Raw genomic sequence first — 20,171 nt, 5'->3', positions numbered from 1 at the left:
CCTCAGAGAACTGGAATATCAGAGCTGACAAGTTTAATCTTGCTTGGTGTATCTGTGCAAGCAGGTTACGGCAGATGACTAGTTGCACATCATCCATTAAAGAGGATAGAAGAGCACATGATGCAAGTGTGAGCTGTTGGTGATATCTAGCTGATGTTACTTGTCACTAGGTGGCTGTAAGAACGGGACATTCTACAGACCTCTGGCCTTTCTTATAATGAAATTTATTGTTCCCGTTCTCTACCATGTATCTTAAATACTTTGTCTCAAAAAGTCCAATTCAGTGTTTCCAATGTCCGAGTGGGGTTCAGGATGATTTCTTCTCTGTTTAGATGCATAATGCATGAAGTGGCGTCATAATGTCACCGGGGTGTTTGGCCACATGCTCTGCAATGAAGAATCTTGTCTCTAAGTCTGAAAAGTTACTGGAGCTTCATATGTCCCAGATGGAAGATCCTAAAACTGGTAGAGATGGTAGGATGTAGCAAAAGTAATCAGCTTCCAGAGCTCTGTGGTCAAGTGTGTCTGTACCACTTTGACAGCTCAGGTAGAGTAATGTTTTGGACTTTCCCAGGTCTTTCTGAAATTCATCCATCATTTAAGGCACTGAAAATGTCAGAAACTTATTTCTGGATGCTTAGCACCTCAACACAAAGACAAATACAATGATCAGCCTTTGGAACTAAACACAATTAGGCTACATAATTTGTTAGGAAACTCTTAAAAGCCCCTCTACCTGAAGCATCCTTCTGCCGTTCTTCTGTTGCTGCACAGCCAAATGATGACACAGAAGAATCTCTAGTGGAGAGCACTTCAGAACATAAACTCAGGTAGCTCTCTGTTAGGCTCAACCATAAGCACACCAGGAAACCCATCTGCAAAATTATAGCTTGTTGCTGTTTTTCTGAGTGAAGGACAGTTTCTTAAATGGTATTTATAAATCTTTTCCTATGTCAGATCCAAGGTCTTGAAACTGGCTGAGGTTGTAGGATGTGAGTCCAACAAACCTCCTGAGCTTTCAGGACAGTAACATGGTAGATCTGGACCCAGTTTTGAAATGAGAAATTGCCAGTTTCCCACTAGGTAAATTTCAAAGAAAATTCAGTAGATAAATTTGGAAAAGCTGGCCTCATAATTCAAATGTGCCCTGTGATTTTGCTAATAACTAAAGAAAATACAGAATATTTCTGGGTTTGTGTATCCCCTTTCACAGATGCAGGAGTAAGCATTCTTGTTAGAGCACTGCTAACAGTGTGCCATGATGACTGTAGATTCTCTCTGAGAAAGGATCTCATTCCAGAAAGTTTCTCTACCTTTTAAAGGGATTCCAGATCAAGTTCTGACTCAAGATCTCCCATCTTTGGCAGGATTCCTATAGGTGGTCCAGTATTCCCCAGCGCTGCTTTTGCTTTTACTTCAAAGGGTGACAAGCCCACAGATATCTGATGGGAGTCCAGTTTGCAAACAAGAAGGAAGGCTACCGTCATGGAATTAGGACACAATGCTGACACCTGCAGTGTCCCTCCTGCTATACAGCAGAACATCTCACTGCTGCACATACTCCATGCTGAAGACTCCAAGGCGACCTCCAGCAGGACTGAGTCTTTCTGTTCCCTCGGACAAGAAGGCCAGGTCCCAATCTGTTCTTTCAACACCTCTGCTTGTGTAGAAACAGAGCACCATTCTAAGATATCAGGTACCAGAACCATACCTAGCTTAAACTGATAACTATTCCAGCTTGGAGGGTGGACCACATCTTGGTCCTTTCAAATGGCTTTATTAGAGGGAAAGGAATCAAGAGAGTCCTTTAGAATGGGTCTACAGCTTTCCTGCATAAAGTGCCACCTGGTGGCACCAAATTTAACATCTGTGTGAATACTTGGCTGAAAGACTACGAACAGTAAAGTAACTTGAGTTTCTCCACACCCAAAATTCCTGGCACAAGGAACTGTGAACCACCTCTCAGTGGTTCACAGTTTGGCTGAGGAATGATGAATGATGACTCTGATCACACTGCCAGTGTTATGAGAGGCCTAACTCAAAATTGGGTAAGTGAGAGTTCGCTATAGGGTCAGTCAGCACTACATTTGTCTTAGCCACTTGTATATAGAATGATGTGAACACAGAGGCTGCTCTCTGGCTCTGGCTAGGGGACCAGAAAGGAGATTCCTCCTCCCTTGAATCCACTCCTATTAAATGAGACAGCATATTCCTTTCCTAACATTTGCTCCAAAAAGTTTCTCTCCTGGCCCAGTACAACTCTGACTGTGTTTTTTGTCTGGAACAAGAATAGTTCTGGGTCAGAAAAGGGGAGATTTCATCCAGTGTGTGCTTTCTCAAAAGAACAGTCTTTTGAGGGTTGTGCCGTACTACCAAGTGCACCAGGTGCAGTGTAACCATACCTTTCCCTCATCTGTTTTTCTCATATGCCATCAAAGGAAGGTTACCTAGAGGGTAAGACTGAATAGAACTGCTCCTATGAGCCTTTTGCACAATTTCAGGAGCCATGAAAGACTCGTGGGAATGTTCTGCTAACCTCAGAACTCATATCTCGTCTTCTGAGGGTAGGACTGGATCGACCCATGCAGGTCCAAAAGTCCCTCCACTCACTAGAAAGGCACATATACACTCATAGAATTTACAGTCTTCCCAGCTGCAGATGATTTTGATTTCCCAGTATAATTCTCTCCCTTATTGGATTCTCTAGGAAGACTGCACTTGGGGAGGGTCTTAGAGTTGAACTATCACTCCTTGGGAAGTGAGGGTCATGTTTTCCTCATTGTCTGCAGTTCCAGTTGGGTAGCAGGAAAACGTGTTGGACACCTGACAGCAGAGTTGTTATCTGGGGGTCACTACAACTTTTTGGAGAAGTTGTTTCAGGATTGTTAGTTTTAGAATTCTGGGAGGGAAACAAACTTCTGGGTTTAGCTGGAAGGTCCACAAGCTACAGACCGACTGCCCCAAACATCTTAAATTCTTTCACTGCTGCACTGTCAGCTGGAGTTAGGATACTACCTGGATAGCCCAGTTCTCCCAGAGCCATTTGCAGACCTCAGTCTGCCATTCAGAGTGCAATTCCACATTGCAACAATGGTATTTTAAGAGCTTTCTATCCTCTCTACTCCCAGCACAGTTTATCATCTACTCAGTTGTGCTCGGGCAACTGCCTTTAGGAACCAGACCATGGAAATCATCTGAGTTAATCACTATTCCAGCTACACTCTTACCTTTTCTTCTCCTCCTTTTAAACCTAGTGTCTACATTGGTCTTGCTTTCCACCCCATGACAGGTCATTCTATGACAACTTGTGGTGGGATAAGGATGTATCCAGAGGCAGTAAGTCGCTGTGACAGTGGGAGAGGAAGGCATAACTTAGAAGAGAATCTCTTAAATCAGTTTCCTCATGAGAGAAGCTCATGGAATCTCTCCCTCAAGCACCTGGAAAGATTCCCAGGTCATCTTCAGACCCTTCAATAATGATTCCCCTTTATTTTTAGGAGCTCTCTGTTTTCTACACCCACCCCAAACATTTGTTTTCACAGCCCAGGGCAGGAATTGCTGTTGGTCTTGGGGCTTTTCCTGAAAAATTATTCTTGGCCGGTATTTTGTATGACTCCCTTTTCCCTTATTAAGGCTCCTGGACTACGTTGTCTCATGGATGGACTATTATGTCCATATTTACCCCCCCGCCCCCACATAAGCCGATCTGCCAGTCTTAACAGTTCAGATGGGGCTACCAGTCTTTCAGAGTGACTTTTCTTTTAAGTAAATAAGCAACACACAAAAGAAAACTGGAGTAATAAAAACATCAGAAAAGAGAAACCCGTAAATCTCCTTCAGATCTGGAACAAGTGAGCCCTCCAACCAGCTGTTGCTAGGGAAAAACCAGAAGGTCCCTCCTAAACTCAGGGGGAAGTCCCCACACTTACGTATCACCACCGCCACTACCATCATCTCAGTTCATTTGATTCCAGGTTTCTTCGCAGGAACCCTTTGCTTCTTCTTCCCTGTGGGTTATGTCCTCCTGTTCAACAATCATGCTCCTCCACTGTTTCTCAGTGGAGACCTGCTCTGGTGTTTTTTTGCGGATCAAGACCAGCTGATTTTTTTTCTGAGTCTTAAAAGGGCCCATACGCTCTTTCCTCCAGTGAGGGCTGTCAGTAAGGGAAACTCTGGGGAAATATGAATAGGTAGTGCTTTATTTTCATTGTGCTGATCAACTAGCTTGGCTTGCTCATTCCCGCATATATCTTATGCGGGATATTCATATATCTTAGAGCTCAGCAAGATGGCAGGGACCATTTTTCACCTTAACAATCTGCAAGTGGTGAAGAGCCCACCACAAGAGTTCTTCCCATGATAAAAAACCTTACTATTAAAAAACATGCACCTCATTTCCAGTCAGATGTTGACTTTAACTTCCAGACCCTGGTGAATGTTACCCTCCTCTGCTGGAGTATTGCTCCTGCCACTATTTCACATCTTCTCCTCATGGGGAGAAGATGTCAAAGATATATTGTGAACATAAGAAAATAAAAATGGTTGATCATACTGGATGAGACCAATTGCATCTCCAACTTAGTGTTCTGCTATACCCATGGCAAATATAAGACCCCCAAGCAAAGAGAATAAGAGACAAGGCATGTATCTTTCAAGGCAAGCATGTAGTAGCTTTCTCTAAACAGGAGTTAAGGGACACCCTGAGTAGACAGTCATATCCAAGCCATCATATTTAAAAGCCAGAGAGCAACTGATCCTCCACAAATTGCATAATCCCTGTTTGAACCCATGTATAATCCTGGCCTCCACAACATCCTCTGATGATAATTCTACTGTCTATATGACACCCGAAATGAATTTCCTTCTGTTTGCACAAAACTTGCTGTGTGAGCTCATCACTGCTTCTTTTGAATTAGCTAAAATAGATCAAACTCCTTAAGTTCTGTGCATTCTAAGGCAAGATCTGCATGTCCTAAGTCAGTGTTTTTGTAGCACTCTTCTAAACCCTTTTCCATTTTTTCACATCCTTTTTGAATCATGGACATGTTCCAGTAGCTTGTGCCGTAAACAGAGGTAACACACTCTCTGAGATCCCATTTTGTACATCTCTGGATCATGTTACCTCCCCCTCTGGAGTCTTTTCTCCCAGGATGCTGTATCCTTTTCTGGAAGTGTGATCCTCATACTTTGTTCCTTGACATATAACCTTATGTTTTAATGCTAAGTGTGATTTTACCAGGGGTCTTAAGAGGCAGTTTCTTCCCAGAGACAGTCATGCTTACAGAGCTGTGAGGCCCTCCTAACCAGATTTTGGCAGTATAAGACAGCCATGGACATCAGAAAGCAGTTTGATGTTAAACAAATCATGTGACAGCCTAGCACTGGAGGTTCAGAGTCTGAATTTCTAGGATGCTTTCATCTCATAAGCAAAGGGCCTAAAGATTTATGCAGGACACAAAAGCATTAGCTGCTTTAGCTTATATCATCATACACACTGTGCAGCTAGAGAGAGCCCTCTGGTCTTTTCTAGTTTTCTGGGGGGAAAAAATGGTAGAGAACCCCGTTAAAGTGGAATGGAAGTTATTCAGCATGGTCTGATCACCTGGTGCACAGGAGCTGGCATCTACAGAGACTTCTGAGGACCAGAAAAAATGCTAAATTATAATTATAAATGATAAATAATCAAAAAAGCTGAGCTTAAAACTATGCTTTCCCCATATGGCCTTAATTGCACCCTTGTGACCAAGTCCTCTCAGACCTTCCTAGTATTTAGTCTGTTGGAGCTGTATCTTGAGAACCGAGATCCCTCCCAGCCAGTGACATGTCAAGTCTCACTTCTTGGGAATTTTAAAGCCCCTTTACACAGACATTTAGTTCCAACCTCTTTGGTCAGTCCCAGCCTCCTTCGAGGGTAAATAAGAGTCAGCCCTTATGGCAACAAAAGCTGTTGTATGTGCCATAATGACAGCCAGTCATCATTCTGCATGAGAAGAACGGGGATACTTCCATAGCCAGCAGTGTGTCCTTGCAGTGATGAAGGCCAAGAGTATACTGGGCTTTATTAGCAAGAACACAGGCAGCAGTGATTAATGCCATCTTCATGGCACATGAAACACTACATCAGGAATACTGTGAGATGTTGGCAAATAGGAGCAAGTCCAGCAAAGGGCCCTGAGAGGGTTGTGGGGCTACAGCACTAGACATATGACAAGGGGTGGTTGTTCAACCTGGAGAAAGAAGGGAAGAGAGGGACCTAATTGCTGCCTGCTACTACCTAAAGAGGGTTAGAGAAAAGACGGAGCCAGACTCTTTTCAGAGGGGCACAGAAAAGGGACAAGAGATAAAGCAAGGACAGCTTGCAACAAAGGAAATTCCTACTAGACATAAGGAAAAACCTCTGCTTGGACGATGTTTCAACACTGGAGCAGGTGCCCAGTGAGGCTGAGGAATCTCCATCCTTGGAGGTGTTCAGGATTCACCTGGCCAAGGCTTTGAGCAACCTGATCTAACTTTGGAGTCAGCCTTGCTGGGAGCTGAACACTGAAGCAGAGACCTCCAGAGGTCCCTTCCTATATTAATCTCTCTGTGATTCTGTGACTAACAAATGGATTTATTTGATTTTTCTTTTTTTTCTTTTTTTTTAGTAGGGCAGTAGAAGCTCTTACAAAGTGATACAAGCTGCTACCTGCCACCTTAGTTGCCAAAAAGAGAAGAAAATGAAAAACCAGCTCAGCTGCCATCACACTCCGAATTGTAGTCTGCATTACACAGACATGTTAATCCAGCATAAACCCATAGTGTTGCAGAATGGGGCAATCCCACCTTCCCTTTCATTTCTCCTGCCATCTCTCTTCTGACAGCATTGATGAGTTGCATCAGAGAATTGACCCAGCTGAAAAGTAAATCATAAAGAAATAAATCAATTTTGACTTACAACGAGTCAGTTTAAAAATGCCCCATCTCCTTCCCTAGCATATTTGATCAAAGCAAAGTGGTTGTGGATCACCAGATCACTTTATTCACCTTAGCAGTATTCAGGGGCACTGCTGTCCCCTTCTTTGCTGTGCTATCCTCCACATGAACCTTCCTAGGGATTGTATTCCTCTCCAAACCAATTGTAATAGCATCACATGCCCCTTTAGTCCCCATCTTCATTTTCATACCTAGCCTTCCCACTAAGAAAGAAAAAGCATTCTCATTATTAATAAGTATTTGCCTGTAGCCTCCAGAGCTCCCATGCACTGTAAAGTAAGAGGTCAGGTTCTCCTGCCATGATGCATCTTGGAAACACAGCACATGGACTAAATCTACTTTTTTACAGTTCCTCAGGGCACATGTGTCTGAGCCTAGAGCCAGGCCTCCTCTGTGCCTATGCAATGCTCATCCCCCAACATCTGAAACATGTTCAAGGTGCCTCTTCTGTGTCAGAGAGACCCATACGATTGCCAAGAGTAATATAGAGAGGATTCGAGCCTAATGAGCAGAAAGAATGGCGCTTTGGCACTCCCTTCTCTAGCAGTTTTTCCTTGGGGGTATACTTTCTCTCTTGTCAGTTGAAAGTAACTGGAAAAACGTGGACCTGAGCCTGGCATTTCTGAATCAGCCTGTTTCTCTCTTGGCACCCAAGAGAGCATCAACATTTCCTCAGATCAGCTGCTGGAAGTTCTTACACTAGCAGACATGACCTACGTCTGTAGGCAACATAGCTGCTCTAGAGATCTCCGAGGCCAAAACAGCTCTCAGAGAAGCTTGCCATGTAGTCTCCTTGTGAAACCAGAGAGACTGGCAAACCAAAGAAGCTGTATCTAAGAAGGGACCTGTGTGTAATCTGTGGGGAAATCTGTGTGCCCTGACTTCACTCCATGTCAAGACTGTCCTGACAGCATCATCCTCTCAGCTTGTCCTGACTCTACTCCTACCACCAGTCCTAGCACTGATGGTTCTTTCAGAGGACTTGTTTGTGGTCCACTTTTGTGAGTCTTCATGCATTTTCTGGACTATTCCAACATCAAGCACACTTCTGTTGTCCAGCTCCACTGTCAGCACTGGAGTTTCTTGCTTTCCTGGGCCCAGGGATCCTGACGACAGCAGGATCCTTTCTCTGCCTGGAAGAACAGACCACGTTTTGGGAGTTTCACTCTCAGATCTAGGTTCAGCTTCTATGAGAGTGCTCCTCACTTTCTTTCAGCCCATGCCTGAGTCAAAGGAATCTTTTAGGATGACTGAGGCCATAAAAGACAAACATAGCTTCTGTCACAGATGCTGCGGAGGGACTGCAGGGTATCCCCAGAGGTAGAAGAGGCCAGTTTTCCCTCAACCCCTCACTCAGGCAACAGTCTCCCCTGCCCTCTCCTCACTCTCCATATCCCCCAAACAAGCAACAGACAGTGCTGCATGGTCACATAACTCATGCACATTAGCTCAGAGAACTGACTCATTCACCTCAATGCCAGGGTCACCGTAACAGAGAGCTTTCCCCTCATGCTTCTTCCATCCCATGTATGCATTAGGCTTCTTGGTACCTCTTCACTCTTGAGAAAACCCGGTGCATTGGGACATTTGAAAGACTGTAGCATATCCTTCATGCTAAAAAGCATGCAATGAGTTCTGTGAATGGGAAGTGAGTCAAAATGCAGCCTAGCCTGCTGGATAGATGGATTTTGTAGTTGATCCTTGTCACCCTCTATGTTGCAAAACCACATCCTGCAGCATCAAATACAACTCTTAACTAGACACTCGCCAAGGATACTGATGCCCACCACTATCCCCATATGTAGCTGTAGACATCCAAAGAGGATTCAGCAGCATCCTATTTCTCCTCAGGAGAAGAACCTAGAGGCCTTTTGCAAGAGGACAGACTTACTTCTCTACAGATAATGCTGGCCAGATACAAGGTACTAGCTGCCAAATATGACTGGAGCATTCTCCATCATGGCCATGAATGATGCAAATTCTCTTCAGCGAAGAAATCATTGGCCTTTCAGTCCATAGTTTCAGTCAGCACCCCACAGTGCTATTTATGGCTCTCTAATTCAGGCTTCTGGGATATGCAGCTACCTGTGGAGGACTGTCACGCGGAGGTCACTTTCTTTTTAGTACTGTAAAGCATAAGGCTGTGGATTTGTCCAATGACTCCTCCCATGAGAAGCTGTGCTTTCCTGAGAGTGTTCCCATGGGATTCTGGGAAGAAGACCACCTCTAGACTCTCCTTGGCTCCACATCAGCGACCTATGGTGACCCAGGCACTGCCCATTCAGCAAGTCCTCCTAAAGAGGACCTTTCAAAAGTAAAGAGCTTCCCAACAATTGTTAGTTAGCCACCACTCTTTTTCCTCTGGCAATACTTCTGCAGAGCTACGTTTCTTTTCATCTGGAACTACTGGGAAATGTGAACTTTCTCTTTGCTAACCCTCTTCTCTTCACCCCTTCTTGGGATCTGTCACCTCAGAAAAACGGGTCCTGGACATTTTTGGACAGAGCTGTTGGGTATCACTCAGCTCTGTAACACATTTTCACCCACCTGCCTGGTCCCTTCTTGAAGACCGCTCTCTCAAACACAAGCTACCCTGGCTCCAGGAAGACACCATGCTGATTCCAGGCATCACAGAGGGACAGAACTCCAGAGCAACCATTTCCTCCTGTGAAAAAGGAAGACAGTTTGATTCCTGGACTTACAGAGGCTTAGAAATTTCATCTAGAAAATGAAATTTTCTGTTTACAGTCCCTTGGCACAAAGCTATGAATTATCTCTAATTAGTAAGTATCTTCCTTTGGTTCATTATATTTGCTCTAGCTTTGGGCAAACAATGATCAGGACATTTTCGAATGAGCTCCATTTGGGGAACACTTTGTCTTACATATGCTCTGACCAGCTGATCTCAAGATGTACAGCTGCTAACTTGGTGTTCAAGTCACATTACAATTTTTCAGGTCCATTACAGTCTGCAAATGGATTGTAGAACACCTCAGAAAGTCAGCATGAAGCAGAAAATTCTGACTAGCTTCAGACATGACATTGCAAGGGCCAAACTATGAAAGTGGAATCGCTCGGAGAAAAACATGGTACCACAATAATCTGGAAATGCAACGGAAAGTTCCTTCAGCAGGACTAACTCAATGATGCTGCAAAACAGTGTTTTCTGTTCCTTTTTTTCTTGATAAGTGGAGTTTGCACCCATGCAGCATGCCAAGAAAGACAACAAAAGCAATGTACTAAGGTTGCCCATAAAGTGTCTGCTGTGGACAAACCTGGAACCTGGCAGAATCTAGTTAATGCCTAACACGGAGGCGTATTTAGTGATCTGGGCTTCTGTACTCCACCCCTGGCCTGTTCCAGTCCTTGCCTGCCCCCCATTCCCCATAGCTCTACCATAGGCCCATACTCTTTCCTATCAGCCTCTTTCCTATTCAGGCCCAAAGGGACCCATGCACACCATTCTGAGGTGCCCCCATGCTGATCTTGCTCCGGTCACTGTTATTTCTGTGGCAGGGTCCTGTTCTGGGAGATGACGAAAATGTCATTCAATGGAGTCAGCATTTAAAATGGGTCGTTAGGGAGAAACGTCACAGGTGTCTTTGCTAAAGATAGCCTGGTGCTGAGTAAAACAGTGCCTCCAGAGCCTTCATTTCACAACATGCTCACTCAGCATAATAACCCCTCAGCCCAAAACATCCCCTAGTGCCAGACAGTTCTTGCTGCTTTCTTATGCTCTCCACCAGTCCCTTGTGATGGTGCCTTTTTTGGGAAACAGCAGCAGGATGAGAATATATCTTTATCCTTTACTGATTCATACAAGGAAGAAGTACTTCTTAGAGAATGAGCATGGATTCAGTTAAGGGTGGTTTCAGAGACTAGATGGAAATAGTGCCGGGAAACTGCGGCTAAGAGAGGAGAGTGAAAAGCAGGAAGGGGTGGAGAGGGAGACCACAGAACTTTGTGCCTCCACAGAGCCAGGTCAGGGGAAGAGGTGGAACAGATGGCACCTGGCTGCAGAGTCCTACATGCCTCCCCACTGTGGTTCAGTCTCCATTCTCTTTCTCATCTTCACCCACACACTCACACCATTGCTGACTCAGGGGAAAGAGAAGTTTACGTTTTCAGCTTGGACTGGGCACCACAAATTGTTTTTCTTCAACAGGAGGAAAAAACACCTCCTGCCAATTGTCACAAGTTCTCCTCCATCTTCTCTCTTCTCTTCCTCTCTCATGCAATTTCATAGGCTGTGTAAGACAGAAGGCATGAAGGACGATTACTAGCAAGTCCTCTGGCCTCCATCCAGAACATCACAGCATGGAAAGTTGCACCAGGTTCCCGTACACTGAGACCACTCCTCAGAAGTCTGAAGAGTTGTATGTGATAAAAAAAGACAAGAGAGATCATTGCAACAGGGAACAGCTAAAGTGAGATGTACCACTTGCTCTCTTTTATTCTCCACCTTCATCATTCAGCTGAGGAAAACTAGAGGGCAAGCAATAATCCTTCAGCAGAGAAGCTGCCACACTGAGTCACCTCCCTTCCCTCACCTCAAGGAAAAGCCCCAGTCCAGCTCTTGGAGGATGTGCAGCTGAGGGGCTCAGATGTCTGATACCAGTCACAAAAGGCTGATTAAGTTTGAAAGAGTCAAAGCCAGTGGGTGCTGGAAAGTGTGAGCCACAACAGTGGGGGTTCTCTGAGGAAAAAGGGGCCCCAAGAAGCACAGGAATGGAAACGTATTACCCTATGCAAAACTCAGCAACTACATTGGAGCTAGGACAAGCCCCCTCAGCACGAGAGCTCAGTGGAATTTCCCTAGGACAACAAAAGTAGGGTGATTCCTTCCTCAAACGCCTCAGAAGGTCACAGTCTTCAGTTCTCCCTTCTCAGTGCTGGTCATTTCTCCTGGATACTCCTTTCTCCCCTACTGCATTCCCTCAAACCAACTCAGCTCTGTCCCAGGCTGCTCCTAGATTCTAGATTGATGGGTCGTATGTGCCCTGCTTGGAGCTTACCATAGAGCCTGTTGGTTATTTGCCTTGCTTGTTACTATTACTTTTTTTCATGTTCTCTGTGAATTGACCAATGAGAAGAAGCTAAGAAATCAGCCACATTTGAGGAATTAAGGAAGGAAGAAAAAAAAAAAGCAGAAAAAAGACAAAGACATTCTGAAAAGCCCTGAAACAATTAATTGAGAGAAGCTGTGAGAGGCGGAAAAATCAAACCAAAAAAGGTAAGAGATGAAAGAAAAACATGAGGGGCACTTGCTGGGAAGTGTCTTCTACACTTTTTCCACTGTCTATGTAGAAGCGAAACCTGTAAGAAAAACAACAGCGACCCAAAGAGTTTCCACTAAAAGATGCTTAGAACAGTGTCTCTGGCCCCTCCCTCCTCTCTCTCTTGCTGGCTTCAGCTCTATCTTCATGTGCCTTAGACTTATATTGGTTTCTTGTCTGTGACGCATCTTCTTAGTGATGTGAGGAAATTAGCTGCCCACCTGCAATATAAGGGCATCTAGGGAAATGCTTTGATCAGAGAGAGAGAGAGAGCACGAGAGCAAGCAAGCCCAGCAAGCCCCACTCAGTTTATCCACCCACACTAATATCTTGTTTGTCCATGTCTCGTTTTTGCTCATATCTTAAAGCTTTGGACTTGATCAAGCATTGAATTGAGTGTGAAGACACTGCCCCTCATCTCTCCTGGATGCCACAATGAGGCCAGTGTCCGTGTTGCTGTTTCTCGCCTTCACTCTTCTGGTTTTCAGTGGTAAGAGGGATTGAACATATCAGGGAGGGCAGGGTAGCTCAATAAGTTGTATCTGGGTGTTACTTTGTCCCTGACACATCTGTGTTATCCTTTCCCTTCTGTCCCCACTGTAGATGGCCAGATATGGCCTTCTACTTTGTTAGTCTCATCCTTTGCTCAATCGTCTGTCTTGTTATAGCTGGCAACATCCTACCAGGAGAAGCAGAGGAAGAAAAGAGGGAGCAGAAAGTGTGGGCCAGAGAGGGGAGTTCAGCTGTGCTGCCTTGCTACCTGAGCCCTAAAAAGCTGAAGAACAGCTGGAAACAGCTATCTGACAAGACATCTGTGCTGTGGAAGCGGCATGGGGGAAGGTACGTCATGGCAAAGATGGATCTGTGTCTTTGTGGGAATTGGGAAGGAGGTGGGAGACCCTTGAAGTCTCTTTCCTCCTTCCTCATATTACCTTCTTTCTGATCGCTAAAGTTCTGCCCCCACCCTTAATATCTTCTTTGCTTCTGGCACATACCCACTCAACTGTCCCATTCCCAGTGCCCACCAGGAGCCATACATGGTGTTGGAGGTGGAGTACACAGGCCTCCGGAAGATGGCCCTGCCCATGAGGCCCCGGGTGTCAGTCCAGGACCCTGCCTTGCGCAATGGCAATTTCTCCCTGCGAATTGACCCAGTCAGGAGTGAGGATGCTGGGTGGTATGAGGCACAGGTGGCTTACAACAACAAGGAGGTCCAAAACTGCCATGTGGAGCTGGGTGTGGTAACAGGTAGGAGAAGATGGATCTCAGAAGAGACCATGGAGAACCTGGAGTTTGCTACTGGGGAGCTTGTAAGGGTGGGGTGGGGATGTGGTGTTTGCCATAGCAGGTTAGATATGAGAAAGCAGCTCCCTGAATGCACACCGCTTCCTGTTGTCTGCTGTTAGAGTTCTGGAGAGAGGGCTGTCTGATGGACAAAGCTCAGAGAGCAGGGGCACAGAGGGATGGTTTGGTGGTCACCTTGTGATGTTAGCCCTCCCCCTCCACTTTCTTTTTGTTGCAGTAACCCTCAGTCCTCCTGGCTTTGTGGTAGAAAATGAGCCGCTGTTATTGAGCTGTAACTCTAGCCACCGGGCCAGCCTTGTGGAGACATGCTGGTTCCACAATGGGCAACTAGTCCCCACCTCTGGGACTCTCTGCTCCTTCCATGGGGCTCTCTCCATCCTCCGGCCAGCTGTGAGTGACTCAGGTCCCTGGCACTGCCAACTCAGATACTCTGATAATGAGATCATTTCTGCCACGCACAACTTGCAAATTCTAGGTGAGTTCAGCCTCCGTATTGCCACTCCAGCATCCCCCAGTAGCTCCCTTTAGTGTGGCCACTGACTAGCCCCAGGAGCTCCAGCTTCCCAGCTGCCACCCTGTCCCTGCCTCCCTGTCCACAATCCCTTCTGTCTCACCTCCCTGCAGGGCTCTTTGCATTCAACATCTCACATTGTGCTCTCTCTCACTCAGGTTTTGATGGCCCAATCAACCCTATAGTCTATGCTGCAGCTGGCTCTGCAGCTGACCTACCATGCACCCTGAGCTACCTGCCCAGTGCCTTTGGGATCAATGGGGTGAAAGCCCACTGGAGCCGCCTTGCAGGAGGACACTTGGAAGCCTGGAGCTTCTCCAAGAATCAGAGTAGCAGAAGTTTCCCCCTTCATCTTCCTGTAGTGGGTTCAGGTGATGCAGGGCAGTACCGCTGTGCTGTCTCTGTTGACAGCAAGACAATCAGCAGGGATGTGACCTTGGCAGTGGTTACAGGTGAGGAGAGAGACATGGTGGTGCATGGTCCTTTTGGGGTCCCTCACTACTTGGAGATAAACCTCCCTGCACATCAGCCCAGTGTAGGTTGCTCCTGCTCATAGGTTCCCACCACAGGGCAGGAAAGGGTAGATCCCTACTCAGGGCATTGCATTGCACTGGACTCTGTTGAAGGGAGAGGTTTTCCTGGGTAACTTGATCATTCTTCTTGAGGACTGAGGAAGAAAAAGAATATAAATTAGAGGAGGTAATGAAGGAGGGGTGCCATAGAAAAAGGAGGGAGGAGGAAGAGATGTGCGACAGCCTGTTGTTTTTCCTGAAGTTAGTTTTTTCTTTTGCTGCAGTCACCCCAAGCATCCAAGGAGCAGTTTCTGAGGGGTCTCGCTTGCTGCTCATTTGTAGCGTCACACACCCCCGGGGACATGAACGCTTCCAGTGGAAGCACCTCAACTCATCTCCCACTAGCAACAACCTGGCTGTGGCCACCTCCCATAACCGAGAGGGCCACAGATCCCCACCAGGCGCTACCTTGGAAATACCCCGAGTGTCACAGAAGGACATGGGCACATGGGAATGCAGTGTACATGGCCCAGAAGGCAGACTGGGAGCAGTGGAATATGAACTGCAGATCATGGGTACTGTCTCCCCTGTATCCCATTCTTTCTTCTCACCCTGTTCAATTCCCTGATGCCCTCTCTTCTCTCAGGCTCATTCCATCCTTCTCCTTGTTGACCCTATAGATCCCATCTTATCACCATCCTGACTTAACAGTCATCAATTCTTCCTTTTGCTCCTGCCAATCCCCTGCACCCTTTTCTAGTTTGCCTCTCTTTGTGCAATCCTAGCCTTGTTCCAGTTCAAACGTAACCTTCCTCTCCTCCTAACTGTATTTCCTCCTCACAGGTGCCCAGGTCTCCAGCCCTCCCACCATCTTCAGTGGGCAGGTTACTTTTGCGCTCACACTCACCCTCTTCCTCCTGCTTACAGTCTGTATTCTGGCTCTGGCCCTACAGAGAAGGGTAAGTGTGCATCACCCCATTTCTGTCAGTTTTCCTGTACATCACCCCTTATTTGACCCTCTCCTGGGTGACTCTAGAGTCAGCTATGTAGTGTCTTGGGGACATGGCAGCAGGAGGATGAAAGGGGACACCTAGGAGGAAAAGGGCCCAGACACTCTGCTGATGGTGTCATGCATATCATGTGCAAGTTTTATCCTGGGCATTGGCAGGTCTGGCTAACCCTGGAGTTTTACTGGTGCTGGGGAGCAGGTCAGAGGTTTCAGAGGAGGGGTAAGAACGCTGGGGACAATCACAGTCCAACCCTGAAGAATTTATCATTTACCCTTACAGAGATCAAGCCATGCTTAAAGAGGAGGAGTTATTTCCAAGCTTTTGTAGATGTCCTCTCTCTTTGTCTTTATCTGGCTACTTTGATATAACAGAGGTTCCCGTTCCATAAAAAGGCCCAGGACCTTTTGAAACGCTGCTTGTACCCCGGACCTCTTGCTTCCAGACCTCTCAATCTGTCTTTGCACATAAAACTTTCAAGATCTCTCCTGTGCTAAGCAGAGATTTTCCCCACTAGCTTCCCCACTGCTTGTCCTGAGGGACATTGTTTCAGTTAAAGCTTCAGCATTTCTACAAGGAGTTTGGACTGGTCCTTTCCAGGAGTATTGTGTTGCATTTCCCAGAATTTGTTCATATCACTGTCTCTACCACCTAGCTTTTCTAGAACCTGACCTTCTCCAACTAACTCAAGTGATTTGATGTCACATGCTCAGTTTGGCACACTGGTGCCAATTCCTTTCTCCAGACTAAAAGAAAAAAAAATCAAAAAAGGCATTTAGAAGCCTGTGCCTCTAAATCTAAATATCACAGGACAGGATAAGACAATAGGATTTCAAATCCTAAACATTCAAGACCATTCTGAAAAAAAAGCTGAAGTCCTCGAAGGTGGAATGTTTAAAAGCAGGGATTTTGACAGGATGAATTTCTTTGCAAAAAAATTCTCTTTCTAAGAAAATCTAGAGCTTTGGTCCACCCCTTCCCCATGCAGAAAAGTACCTCACCATCAATGAAGCAATGAAGTATCGTTGTCCAACAACAAAAGAACCCACCCTATTTCCTAAGCCCCATACTGGAATATGAACTCTTTCTTGAGGAAAGAATAGTTCAAATGCTTGATATCTTCATTCTCTCCATGGCCCAGGCTCTGTACCTTGCTTTCATCTCCTATAACATGTCCCTATTAAGAAACTGCCTTTTTGTGCCAAGGTCACACAAGAAAGAAAAGCCAGTACATCCTTCAGGGGGGCACTATCTCTGGCCCAGAGAAGGTAATGTGAGAACAAGGGGGCAGCCACATTATTGCTTGTCTGAGTTCCCTGAGAACTTGTCCCTTCCAAAAGCATCTTTTAGGGTTCTCTCAAGGAAACTTGATTTTGCACGGAAGAAAACTCATCCCACCTCCTTTCTCACTGTCTCTACTTGGATGCACCCTGGATTCTGAAATGAATACTAGCTGGCCAGTGGTGGGGAGGAAACAAGTGTCCTCAAAGCAGACCAAGACAGCAACATTTTGCTGAGGTGGTCCTAATAGATTGAGGGAGAGGAGAAGTGGATGTTTGTTGCCCTCTCTCCTGGCATCTAGCTGCTCCAGCATCCTCACTCATCTTTGCAGTTATCTGTATAAAAGATGATGAAAACTTCCTCCTTACTCCTCTGAGGTAAATTTCTGAGAGAAGCAGTAAGGACATCTTTCCCCACACTTCAAAACATCTGTTGCAGCTCTGCCAGGACTAGTATCAGTTGTTACCCCCTAATCTCTAGTCACTGACTTCCATGAGCATCTGTTGTTGCTGGCTCAGTCCTCACACTCTGCTTCTGGCATCCTACTGCCTTTCATTTGCTCAGCTTGTTCCAGCATCTTGTCTTCTGAAAACTGCCTTGCCTTTACTGTCACAGAAGAGCAAGCTAGGACTGATCCCTCCCCAACATGCCACTGAAAAAAATTATGAAAATAAGTCATGCTGTTTCTCTGCAGTTTTCATGCTGTTTCTCTACACATGACTTGTATGGCAAATTTTTCCTTCGGTGTTTTCCTTTGCTGGCAAAGGACACCTTTCCTGAGTAGCTGTGATGTAGATGTCTTTTAGTTTCTTGGAAAAGGCCAAAACTGAAAATCTCCACTAGGCTTAGAGTAATGCTATCCAAGGCAGAAGCGGGGGCCATGGTTCCAGCTGACCACTACAGTTACCAGGTTAGTGGATCCAGGATGATCAAAGGGCTAGAGAACTTGCCCTAGTGAGAGAGCTCCATCCATTAAACCTGCCATGAGATGAAGAGAAGAGACATGACAGCAGTAATGCAGATTCTCAGCAAATTCCAGTGGGTGGAAGTTGAAGATAAGCAGCATCAGGATAGAAGCAAGATGGGCTTTTGAACTTTGGGGTTAACACCAATACAACTTGTGACAGGTTCTTTGTCATTCAGTTCTTAATCAGCATTGATGGTAAAGGATAAGCTGAAGCAGAAGTCTGGGGTCTCCGGAGATCCCTGGGTGATTCTCTAGACTACACGAGGCTGGTGGTGGGACAAGATTATCAGAACTGCCCTTTATGGCCTAAAGACTTGGGGAGGAACCCTGATGTGAGTGTAACTGTGAACCCTCAGTTAGCAGGAAAGGGAATTCCTAGGTGTCCAGCTCTGTTAGCTGAAACAGCTCTAAACTAGCCAGGGTATTTACACCCTCAAAGTATTTCTATATGCCCTCCTGGCTTTCCTTTGCCAAGTAAGCAAAGCTTTTCTGTTACAGCACTGGCCTTCCATCCCCTAACTGTCTCTTATGCCTTTCTCTGTGCATTTTCCCTGTTGGGCTCATCCTTTGCGAATGTGTAGTTGAGGTGCCTTGTGTAAAGGCATTAGCATCTCTCTCTCTGCTAGAAACATTTGGCTGGCATTCTCTTTTGCTTTTCTTGCATTGGTTTAACACTGGCAGCTCACAGATACCCTTTGATCAGGTATTGCCCACACAATAGGAATTCCTGTTCTGATCTCCTGAAAAAAACACTTTGCAGTTGCTACTCTTCCATTTCATTCACCCTGTGATTCATCTTACTATTCCATTCTGGTTCTTGGGTGATATTTTCATTCTCTTTCTTCCGAATGATGATCCTCAGCTTTGTATCATGTACAGAATTTATTAGCGCCTTCACACTTTCTGTGCCATTAATGAGTGGTCCCATAGCTGATCCTTGAAGACCTGTGCTTATCACTTCTCTACAGCATGCCAGAAACCTGTCAGTACTACCCCAGTCCCTTCCTCTTAGTCAAGACCACAGCTACCACAGAGTTCTACTAATCTTATCTTTCCAGTTGTATTAATTGTCCAAGCGGCACCATATGCTTCATTGTCACTAGGAGCCATCAGATCTACCTCTTTTCCTTTGTCTAGAAATCCTCTTGTTAAAGCAAGGTAGCAAGGTAGATCTATCTTTAATTGGTTCTTATCTCATTTCCCATTTACTTTTTATTTATCCTCTTCCTGAAAAAGTATTCCAAAATCTGGCATAACACTGAACTCGACTAATGGCCCAGCCAAGGTTCTCCTTTGCTCTCTCTTAAATGTGTCCTATCTTTACTACTCCTGATTCCCATGACACGTCAGAGAGGGTAGCACCAAGCCAGCCTTCCTCAGAGGAAGCCACATGTGTCAGAGAGCAGGAACTGAGTTCTTCCCTGGCTCTAGGAGGGAATGGGAACCTGGTGGTTTTGAGCAGTGGGACTGTCTTCTGCATCAGCGGAAAGCCCTGACTAGTGTCAGTCTTCATTCCTCGCATGCCTAATGTTGCCCCTTTCCTCCCTTTCAGGCACAATCCCCTGCCTTCCCAGCACTGGAAGGGATAGTTGCAGTCAACATGCCGAGGAAGAAGGAGATGGAGGAGACGCAGGAAGAGCAGATCCAGCAAACTGAGTGTTGATGGGAGCAGGGACACCAGGCCCAGTCTGCATGGAAAGATGAGACTCTGTGTGCCATGCTGCAGAGAGATGGGCACCATGCAGTCCTTTCAGGAGGGTCTAGGGGTGGCATGAGCATAGAAGGACACCATGGGAGCTTTGTACCTCCTGAGAGGCTGGAAGCTGCACACCAGTAAGGTAGCACAAAAGCTTTGGAGCTGTTGGAACCAGCAGCTATTGCCTGCTTGTTTCACTTCTCTTTCCTACCCTTTGCCTCTCCTTCCTGCCATCTCTCATAGTCTTTTCTTGGTGGGACTTTTAAAAGGGTGAGATGGCTGGAAACCAGCTCTGCCATAGCCAGATGGTATTTTCTTCCCTGCTGCCTATCGTCCTCTCCTTCTTCCCACACTGGCCTGCTCTTGCACTCATTTAGTGGCAGAGCAAACCCCACAGAGGACGCATGTTGCACATTTTGAGCATTTTATTTTATTAGAAAGTCATTTTAGAACCTAAAATAAATCAATCAGTCATAAAACCCTTTGGTTCCACTGTGTGCTTGTGGAGGATCGTGCCTACTGATAGTATTGGGTGTATCTCTGTATCTGTGTGAAGTGGCTTCTAAGAAATTTGATGCCTTCTCTTTTTACTTTACTGAAGTTGACTGATAATTTCTGACACTGGGCGGGGGGAGGAAGGTGAA

General features: G+C 45.8%; 1 protein-coding gene across 3 annotated transcripts; it reads left to right on the top strand.

The window, feature by feature from the left end:
• The first annotated feature begins 10,971 nt into the window (after positions 1 to 10,971).
• LAG3 (lymphocyte activating 3) lies at positions 10,972 to 20,171 on the top strand. Of its 3 annotated transcripts, XM_009685122.2 has the most exons (9): positions 10,972 to 12,205; positions 12,617 to 12,738; positions 12,917 to 13,088; positions 13,267 to 13,496; positions 13,771 to 14,028; positions 14,223 to 14,516; positions 14,861 to 15,151; positions 15,420 to 15,535; positions 19,384 to 20,168. In XM_009685122.2, the coding sequence occupies exons 2-9, from the start codon at positions 12,684 to 12,686 to the stop codon at positions 19,492 to 19,494; spliced, it is 1,527 nt and encodes a 508-aa protein (XP_009683417.1). In that variant the 5' UTR covers positions 10,972 to 12,205; positions 12,617 to 12,683; the 3' UTR covers positions 19,495 to 20,168. The 3 variants fall into 3 exon arrangements, with proteins under 3 accessions (XP_009683417.1, XP_068813279.1, XP_068813289.1); XM_068957188.1 differs by lacking the exon at positions 10,972 to 12,205 and having other exon boundaries at positions 12,651 to 12,738; positions 19,384 to 20,171; XM_068957178.1 differs by lacking the exons at positions 10,972 to 12,205; positions 13,771 to 14,028 and having other exon boundaries at positions 12,435 to 12,738; positions 19,384 to 20,171.

Source organism: Struthio camelus, chromosome 1, assembly GCF_040807025.1.
Source record: "Struthio camelus isolate bStrCam1 chromosome 1, bStrCam1.hap1, whole genome shotgun sequence".
In the NCBI taxonomy this organism is placed as follows: domain Eukaryota; kingdom Metazoa; phylum Chordata; class Aves; order Struthioniformes; family Struthionidae; genus Struthio; species Struthio camelus.
This window is presented reverse-complemented; position numbering and strand designations above follow the sequence as displayed.